Source organism: Pristiophorus japonicus, unplaced genomic scaffold (genome assembly GCF_044704955.1).
Source record: "Pristiophorus japonicus isolate sPriJap1 unplaced genomic scaffold, sPriJap1.hap1 HAP1_SCAFFOLD_350, whole genome shotgun sequence".
Taxonomy (NCBI): Eukaryota; Metazoa; Chordata; class Chondrichthyes; family Pristiophoridae; genus Pristiophorus; species Pristiophorus japonicus.
This window is the reverse complement of record NW_027253325.1, coordinates 596,353-606,352: the sequence shown is the minus strand read 5'-3', so window position 1 is coordinate 606,352 and position 10,000 is coordinate 596,353. Positions and strand designations below refer to the sequence as shown.

At 55.0% G+C, this 10,000-nt stretch overlaps 1 protein-coding gene across 1 annotated transcript in view; it reads right to left on the bottom strand.

Moving 5' to 3' along the window:
- Positions 1-275: 275 nt before the first annotated feature.
- The window catches only part of LOC139250202 (serine protease hepsin-like), a 41,978-nt gene continuing 32,253 nt past the window's right edge, over positions 276-10,000 (bottom strand). Inside the window, exons 8-12 of the mRNA XM_070872696.1 lie at positions 8,506-8,693; positions 6,944-7,039; positions 3,394-3,536; positions 1,537-1,701; positions 276-474 (exon numbers count right to left, since the gene is read on the bottom strand). Coding sequence (XP_070728797.1) covers positions 436-474; positions 1,537-1,701; positions 3,394-3,536; positions 6,944-7,039; positions 8,506-8,693 — 631 coding nt within the window. The 3' untranslated portion in view covers positions 276-435. The remainder of the gene's footprint in view (positions 475-1,536; positions 1,702-3,393; positions 3,537-6,943; positions 7,040-8,505; positions 8,694-10,000) is intronic.

The following is a 10,000-nucleotide window of genomic DNA, read 5'->3' as shown; positions in this document are numbered from 1 at the left end:
AATCTCGCTCGATTGTTAAAAAACAGGTCGCCTCTTCGAAAAGCAATTTATTCAATCCTGTTCACTATTTTGAAAATTCACTTGAACACATGCCACGGGATCAGAGCCCGAGAGCTTGGTGATCCCCGGGGCTTACCGTAGGTTTCCCCCATTAAAAGTCTCGGTTCCGATGCCAAAACATTAAAAACAAAAACTATTTTTTTTGTTAAAACCTGCGATGAGGACAACTCTGTACAAGGATACGTGAACTCTGCAAGTCTTCGAAACGCATTCGATTCTCATCAACCCGACTCTTGACTATCAAACACGGCAAAAAAACAAACGATTGTTCATTTGACGATATAAAAAAAATATATTAACAACAGGCAGCTTCAACACCACTGAACGTGTTGGGTAACGCGGTTTCCAAACGTCGCCACAATTGCAAAGGTTCCTTTAATCCATCGCGTGAATTCCCTGCGTGTCCTTGTACATCTGTAACACAACATCATTTACGGGTTAAACTGTCGTCAACAGTGCTACGAGTCATCACACCCACTCGCCCCCCCACATCCCAGGAACCCACGATCCTGAATATACCTTCCACACTATGGTCAGTATTCAAATTCCCCCAAAACTCTACCTAACCCCGTGCTGTACCTGCCCTGGGAGTGTTTGATGGGACAGTGTAGAGGGAGCTTTATCTGTATCTAACCCCCTGTACCTGCCCTGGGAGTGTTTGATGGGACAGTGTAGAGGGAGCTTTATCTGTATCTAACCCGCTGTACCTGCCCTGGGAGTGTTTGATGGGGACAGTGTAGAGGGAGCTTTACTCTGTATCTAACCCCCTGTACCTGCCCTGGGAGTGTTTGATGGGACAGTGTAGAGGGAGCTTTACTCTGTATCTAACCCGTACTGTACCTGCCCTGGGAGTGTTTGATGGGGACAGTGTAAAGGGAGCTTTACTCTGTATCTAACCCTCTGTACCTGCCCTGGGAGTGTTTGATGGGACAGTGTAGAGGGAGCTTTACTCTGTATCTAACCCCCTGTACCTGCCCTGGGAGTGTTTGATAGGACAGTGTAGAGGGAGCTTTACTCTGTATCTAACCCCCTGTACCTGCCCTGGGAGTGTTGATGGGACAGTGTAGAGGGAGCTTTACTCTGTATCTAACCCCCTGTACCTGCCCTGGGAGTGTTTGATGGGACAGTGTAGAGGGAGCTTTACTCTGTATCTAACCCCCTGTACCTGCCCTAGGAGTGTTTGATGGGCAGTGTAGAGGGAGCTTTACTCTGTATCTATCCCCGTGCTGTACCTGCACTGGGAGTGTTTGATGGGACAGTGTAGAGGGAGCTTTACTCTGTATCTAACCCCGTGCTGTACCTGCCCTGGGAGTGTTTGATGGGACAGTGTAGAGGGAGCTTTACTCTGTATCTAACCCCCTGTACCTGCCCTGGGAGTGTTTGATGGGACAGTGTAGAGGGAGCTTTACTCTGTATCTAACCCCCTGTACCTGCCCGGGGAGTGTGTGGGGGTCCCTGATTGAAGATTGACCCTACCTGCATCGCCCTGTATATCCACTCCTGGTACTCCGTCACTCTGCAGTAGACTCCCGGCTTGTAGGCCATTGCACAACCCGTGCCCCAACTCACGATGCCACACAGACGCCAACGTGTCTTGTTGGAGAGATTGTCCTCGCAGACGAGAGGGCCACCACTGTCACCCTGCCCGAGCAAGACAAGAGTTATACCCAACACAAAGCAACGGTTCGGGAAAGACCCAGGCAGTACTGAGGGAGCACCGCACTGCGCTGTCGGAGGGGCGGTACTCCAGTGAGAGTCAGTGTGTGTGGGACCTATACACCAGTGAGAGTCAGTGTGTGGGACTGTATCCCAGTGAGAGTCAGTGTGTGTGGGACTGTACCCCAGTGAGAGTCAGTGTGTGTGGGACCCGTACCCCAGTGAGAGTCAGTATGTGTGGGACCCATACCCCAGTGAGTCAGTGTGTGTGGGACCCGTACCCCAGTGAGAGTCAGTGTGTGTGGGACCCGTACCCCAGTGAGAGTCAGTGTGTGTGGGACCCGTACCCCAGTGAGAGTCAGTGTGTGTGGGACCTGTACCCCAGTGAGAGTCAGTGTGTGTGGGACCAGTACCCCAGTGAGAGTCAGTGTGTGTGGGACCGTACCGCAGTGTGAGTCAGTGTGTGTGGGACCCGTACCCCAGTGTGTGTGGGACCCGTACCCCAGTGAGAGTCAGTGTGTGTGGGACTGTACCCCAGTGAGAGTCAGTGTGTGTGGGACCGTACCCCAGTGTGAGTCAGTGTGTGTGGGACCCGTACCCCAGTGTGTGTGGGACCCGTACCCCAGTGAGAGTCAGTGTGTGTGGGACTGTACCCCAGTGAGAGTCAGTGTGTGTGGGACCCATACCCCAGTGAGAGTCAGTGTGTGGGACTGTACCCCAGTGAGAGTCAGTGTGTGTGGGACCCGTACCCCAGTGAGAGTCAGTGTGTGTGTGGGACTGTACCCCAGTGAGAGTCAGTGTGTGTGGGACCTGTACCCCAGTGAGAGTCAGTGTGTGTGGGACCCGTACCCCAGTGAGAGACAGTGTGTGTGGGACCCGTACCCCAGTGAGAGTCAGTGTGTGTGGGACTGTACCCCAGTGAGAGTCAGTGTGTGTGGGACTGTACCCCAGTGAGAGTCAGTGTGTGTGGGACCCGTACCCCAGTGAGAGTCACTGTGTGTGGGACCCGTACCCCAGTGAGAGTCAGTGTGTGTGGGACCCGTACCCCAGTGAGAGTCAGTGTGTGTGGGACTGTACCCCAGTGAGAGTCAGTGTGTGTGTGACCCGTACCCCAGTGAGAGTCAGTGTGTGTGGGACCTGTACCCCAGTGAGAGTCAGTGTGTGTGGGACCCGTACCCCAGTGAGAGACAGTGTGTGTGGGACCCGTACCCCAGTGAGAGTCAGTGTGTGTGGGACTGTACCCCAGTGAGAGTCAGTGTGTGTGGGACTGTACCCCAGTGAGAGTCAGTGTGTGCGTGACCCGTACCCCAGTGAGAGTCACTGTGTGTGGGACCCGTACCCCAGTGAGAGTCAGTGTGTGTGGGACTGTACCCCAGTGAGAGTCAGTGTGTGTGTGTGTGGGACCCGTACCCCAGTGAGAGTCAGTGTGTGTGGGACCCGTACCCCAGTGAGAGTCAGTGTGTGTGGGACTGTACCCCAGTGAGAGTCAGTGTGTGTGGGACTGTACCCCAGTGAGAGTCAGTGTGTGTGGGACCCGTACCCCAGTGAGAGTCAGTGTGTGGGGGACCCGTGCCCCAGTGAGAGAGAGAGTTGGAGAGTTGATCTCGATCTCCCCTAGACCAACACACGATATCCGAGAGGTTGGAGCCGACACTTCGAACGGCAGGACCTCCTTACCTGACAGGCATCAACCCCTCCTTCGCTGTAGCCCGCGCAGAACATCTTTGGGGTGATCTGGTTGTCATAGTACTCTGGACTATTGCAGCGGTTGTTACTGATGACTGGTACATGTGCTTCTCGGAGAACATCAGACTGCTGGCCTGTAGCAACACAACCAGAGATTACACCAGATATACGGCACAGAAACAGCCCGTTCGGATCAACCAGTATCTGCCAGCGTTTATGTCCCACTCGAGCCTCCCGTCTTTCTCCCGGGGCGAATGATCAGCCATGATCATATTGAATGGTGGTGCAGGCTCGAAGGGCCAAATGGCCTGCTCCTGCACCTATTGTCTATGTTTCTATGATCCAGGCTTTCTTCATATGTCAGTCCCACCATCCCGGGAATCAGTCTGGTGAACCTTCGCTGCACTCCCTCAATAGCAAGAATGTCCTTCCTCAGATTAGGAGACCAAAACTGAACACAATACTCCAGGTGAGGCCTCACCAATGCCCTGTACAACAGCAGTAAGACCTCCCTGCTCCTATACTCAAATCCCCTCGCTATGAAGGCCAACATACCATTTGCCTTCTTCACCGCCTGCTGTACCTGCATGCCAACCTTCAATGACTGATGTACCATGACAAGAAACACTACTCTCTCTGTATCCGCCCTATCAAAACCCTTCATCATTTTAAAGACCTCTATTAGGCCACTACCCAAGAGAAAAAAGGAACCCAGCCTGTTCATCCTTTTCTGATATGTGTACCTCGCATTCCGGGTATCGCCATCACATGGCACTCCACCATCAACCGCATTCATGAGAACAGGAGAAATAGGAGCAGGAGTCGGCCATTCGGCCCCTCGAGCCTGCTCCGCCATTTAATAAGATCGTGGCTGATCCAATCATGGACTCAGCTCCACTTCCCCGCCCGCTCCCCACAACCCTTCATCCCTTATCGCTCAAAAATCTGTCGATCTCCGTCTTAAATATATTCAATGACCCAGCCTCCACCATCACATACATTCAACACTGTTGGAGGGAGCAGTATAGAAAGGAACACAGAAGAATTAGTACCTTGGAATGTCACAACAACCCCTCAGAAGACCTGTAACAATCGCTCCAATCACAAAAGCTTTTCACAAAAACCACTTGCATTTATATCGTCTCTTCAACGTAGTGAAACAGGTCGTATCTAACTGCCTCTTGAATACATCCAATGAACTGGCCAAGGTGCATCACAGGAGCGATTATCAGACACAATTTGACCCCGAGCCACATCAGGAGATATTGGGGACAGGCGACCAAAAGCTGGGCCACAGAGGTGGGTTTTAAGGAGCGTCTTGAAGGAGGAGAGAGAGGGGGAGAGGTTCAGGGAGGGAGTTCCAGAGCTCGGGGCCCAGGCAGTTGAAGGCACGGCCACCGATGGTGGAGCGATTGAAATCAGCGATGCTCAGGAGGGCAGAATTAGAGGAGCACAGAGATCTCGGGGGGGTTGTGGGGCTGGAGGGGGTTACAGAGATAGGGAGGGGTGTAGGGGCTGGAGGGGGTTACAGAGATAGGGAGAAGTGTAGGGGCTGGAGGAGGTTACAGAGATAGGGAGGGGTGTAGGGGCTGGAGGAGGTTACAGAGATAGGGAGGAGTGTAGGGGCTGGAGGAGGTTACAGAGATAGGGAGGGGTGTAGGGGCTGGAGCAGGTTACAGAGATAGGGAGGGGTGTAGGGGCTGGAGGAGGTTACAGAGATAGGGAGGGGTGTAGGGGCTGGAGGAGGTTACAGAGATAGGGAGGGGTGTAGGGGCTGGAGGGGGTTACAGAGATAGGGAGGGGTGTAGGGGCTGGAGGGGGTTACAGAGATAGGGAGGGGTGTCAGGACTAGAGGAGGTTACAGAGATAGGGAGGGGTGTAGGGGCTGGAGGAGGTTACAGAGATAGGGAGGGGTGTCAGGACTAGAGGAGGTTACAGATTCCATCGCTCCACCATCGGTGGCCGTGCCTTCTGTTGCCTGGGCCCCAAGCTCTGGAACTCCCTCCCTAAACCTCTCCACCTCTCTCTCCTCCTTTAAGACACTCCCTAAAACCGACCTCTTTGACCCAGCTTTGTGAAGCACTTGGAGATCAGAGATTGGAGATTCCATGAATCAAAGTTTTAAGACACAATGCAGACAGATTTGTTAGCACAACAGGTTTGAACCATGGACGTAAAAGCTCACCGCGAGATTAAGCACAGGTTTGCTGTTTCCCAAGTTTGCTCACCAGACCGAAACATTTGATAAATTATTAACAGCATTAAATGCTGAAAACACATTCGGGTCAATCACAACTACAGTCTTCAACATACAACCACAAAACAAGCCTCCTTTCTCACACTGACTCTCACTGGGATACGGGTCCCACACACACTGACTCTCACTGGGTTACGGGTCCCACACACACTGACTCTCACTGGGGTACTGGTCCCACACACACTGACTCTCACTGGGGTACAGTCCCACACACACTGACTCTCACTGGGGTATGGGTCCCGCACACACTGACTCTCACTGGGGTACAGTCCCACACACACTGACTCTCACTGGGGTACTGGTCCCACACACACTGACTCTCACTGGGTTACGGGTCCCACACACACTGACTCTCACTGGGGTACTGGTCCCACACACACTGACTCTCACTGGGGTACAGTCCCACACACACTGACTCTCACTGGGGTATGGGTCCCGCACACACTGACTCTCACTGGGGTACGGGTCCCACACACACTGACTCTCACTGGGGTACGGGTCCCACACACACTGACTCTCACTGGGGTACGGGTCCCACACACACTGACTCTCACTGGGGTATGGGTCCCACACACACTGACTCTCACTGGGGTACAGGTCCCACACACACTGACTCTCACTGGGGTACAGTCCCACACACACTGACTCTCACTGGGGTACAGTCCCACACACACTGACTCTCACTGGGGTACTGGTCCCACACACACTGACTCTCACTGGGGTACGGGTCCCACACACACTGACTCTCACTGGGGTACAGTCCCACACACACTGACTCTCACTGGGGTACGGGTCCCACACACACTGACTCTCACTGGGGTACGGGTCCCACACACACTGACTCTCACTGGGGTACAGTCCCACACACACTGACTCTCACTGGGGTACAGTCCCACACACACTGACTCACTGGGGTACAGTCCCACACACACTGAATCTCACTGGGGTACGGGTCCCACACACACTGACTCTCACTGGGGTACGGGTCCCACACACACTGAATCTCACTGGGGTACAGTCCCACACACACTGACTCTCATTGGGGTACGGGTCCCACACACACTGACTCTCACTGGGGTACAGTCCCACACACACTGACTCACTGGGGTACAGTCCCACACACACTGAATCTCATTGGGGTACGGGTCCCACACACACTGACTCTCACTGGGGTACAGGTCCCACACACACTGACTCTCACTGGGGTACAGTCCCACACACACTGACTCTCACTGGGGTACAGTCCCACACACACTGACTCACTGGGGTACGGGAGGAATTTACCATAATACTCGGTGTTGCCCCATCCTGTGACACTGCACATCGTCCCATCAACGACAGGCTGACCAATAGCTGGTAGACAAAGCGGTTGGATGTAGTCTAGAGAAAGACAGAAAGACTTTAACATAACAAAGAGTATGCTCTGCACGGCTGATTAAAAAACCCCTAAGATTTAGGAGGAGTCGGCCATTCGGCCCCTCGAGCCTGCTCCGCCATTCAATGAGATCACGGCTGATCTTCCACCTCAACTCCACTTTCCCGCCCGATCCCTCGATTCCCTCAATATCCAAAAATCTCTCGATCTCAGCCTTAAATATACCATTAATCCCGAGGCCTGGACTGTTGTTCCGGAGATACAAGTTCAAATCCCACTAGGGTAGCTGGGGAATCTACATTCCATTAATTAAATAAATCTGGAATTTAAAAAAACCCCATCTGGTTCACGGATGTCCTTTCGGGAAAGAAATCTTCTGCCCGATTTGTGACTCGAGACACGAGGGGGCGCGAGCGAGAGAGAAAGAGAGGCAGGGAGAGAGAGAGAGAGAGAGAGAGAGGCAGGGAGAGAGAGAGAGAGAGAGAGAGAGAGAAGAGAGAGAGAGAGAGAGAGAGAGAGAGAGGGAGAGAGGGAGAGGGAGAGGGAGAGGGAGAGGGAGAGGGAGAGGGAGAGGGAGAGGGAGAGGGAGAGGGAGAGGGAGAGGGAGAGGGAGAGGGAGAGGGAGAGGGAGAGGGAGAGGGAGAGGGAGAGGGAGAGGGAGAGAGAGGCAGGGAGAGAGAGGCAGGGAGAGAGAGGCAGGGAGAGAGAGGCAGGGAGAGAGAGGCAGGGAGAGAGAGGCAGGGAGAGAGAGGCAGGGAGAGAGAGGCAGGGAGAGAGAGGCAGGGAGAGAGAGGCAGGGAGAGAGAGGCAGGGAGAGAGAGGCAGGGAGAGAGAGGCAGGGAGAGAGAGGCAGGGAGAGAGAGGCAGGGAGAGAGAGGCAGGGAGAGAGAGGCAGGGAGAGAGAGGCAGGGAGAGAGAGGCAGGGAGAGAGAGGCAGGGAGAGAGAGGCAGGGAGAGAGAGGCAGGGAGAGAGAGGCAGGGAGAGAGAGGCAGGGAGAGAGAGGCAGGGAGAGAGAGGCAGGGAGAGAGAGGCAGGGAGAGAGAGGCAGGGAGAGAGAGGCAGGGAGAGAGAGGCAGGGAGAGAGAGGCAGGGAGAGAGAGGCAGGGAGAGAGAGGCAGGGAGAGAGAGGCAGGGAGAGAGAGGCAGGGAGAGAGAGAGAGACAGAGAGCTGTGGAAGCCGGGACATTGAATATATTTAAGACAGAGATAGACAGTTTCTTAACCGATAAGGGGATAAGGGGGCGGGCAGGGAAGTGGAGCTGAGTCCATGATGGGATCAGCCATGATGGTATTAAATGGCGGAGCAGGCTCGAGGGGCCGAATGGCCCACTCCTGCTCCTATTTCTGATGTCCTTGTGTCCTGCTGTACTGCAGCACTTGGCCATTTTGCCAAGCTTGTGTGTTTGGCGAGCTGGGCAGGGGGGTGGGGGGAGCAGGGAGTGGGAGGGTTGGAGGTGCTGGGCGAGGTACCTGAGAAGTTTAACGGAGCCTGCAGGCGGAGCACGGCGATATCGTTGCTGTTGTCGTCAGTGTTGGGGTCGTTAAAAGGTTCGTAGCCAGAGTGATAGACCACCACAGCGACCAGCCGCTGAACGCCCTCGGACGATTGGCTGAGTGCGCCGGTAAAGACCATCCATTGGTTCGGGAAGCGGTTTCTCCTGCAACGAGAAGGTACAATGTGTACACACACACACACACCCACACACCCACCCACCCACACACCCACCCACCCACACACCCACCCACCCACACACCCACCCACCCACACACATACCCACACACACACACACCCACCCACCCACACACACATACCCACACACACACACACCCACCCACCCACCCACACACCCACACCCACATACCCACACACACACACAGAGAGACAGACTCCCCATCGCCAAGACCCATCGCAGGGTCAACCTAGATACTTCCAAACCCAACCAGACATCGCCCATCACCCACCCCCCCACAGGACACGCCTCGCGATCAAGGAACCACTTTAAAAAAAAAAACACGTTTTCAAGTGCGCTCACTGTTGTAATGTGGGAAACGCCAATTTGCGCACAGCAAGCTCCCACACACAGCGATGTGATAATGACCCGGATCGTCTGTTTTTCGTGATGTTGGTTGAGGGATAAAGATTGGCCCCAGGACACCGGGGAGAACTCCCCCTGCTCTTCTTCCAAATAGTGGCCCCGGGATCTTTTACATCCACCCGAGAGGGCAGACGGGGCCTCGGTTTAACGTCTCATCCCTCAGCGCAGCCCCTCCGACAGTGTGGCGCTCCCTCAATACTGCCCCTCCGACAGTACTTGGGCTCCCTCAGTACTGTCCCTCCGACAGTGCGGCGCTCCCTCAGTACTGCCCCTCCGACAGTGCGGTGCTCCCTCAGTACCGCCCCTCCAACAGTGCGGCACTCCCTCGGTACAGCCCCTCCGACAGTGCGGCGCTCCCTCAGTACTGCCCCTCCGACAGTGCGGCACTCCCTCAGTACTGCCCCTCCGACAGTGCGGCACTCCCTCAGTACTGCCCCTCCGACAGTGCGGCGCTCCCTCAGTACTGCCCCTCCGACAGTGCGGCACTCCCTCAGTACTGCCCCTCCGACAGTGCGGCACTCCCTCAGTACTGCCCCTCCGACAGTGCGGCGCTCCCTCAGTACTGACCCTCCGACAGTGCGGCACTCCCTCAGTACTGCCCCTCCGACAGTGCGGGGCTCCCTCGAGCCTGCTCCACCATTCAATGAGATCACGGCTGATCTTTGACCTCAACTCCACTTTCCCGCCCGATCCCTCGATTCCCCCGAGCCCAAAAATCTCTCGATCTCGGCCTTGAATATACTCAACGACTGAGCCCCACAGCCCTCTGGGGCAGAGAATTCCACAGATTCACCCCCCTCTGAGTGAAGAAATTCCTCCTCATCTCAGTCCTCAATGGCCGACCCCTTATCCTGAGACTGTGTGACCCC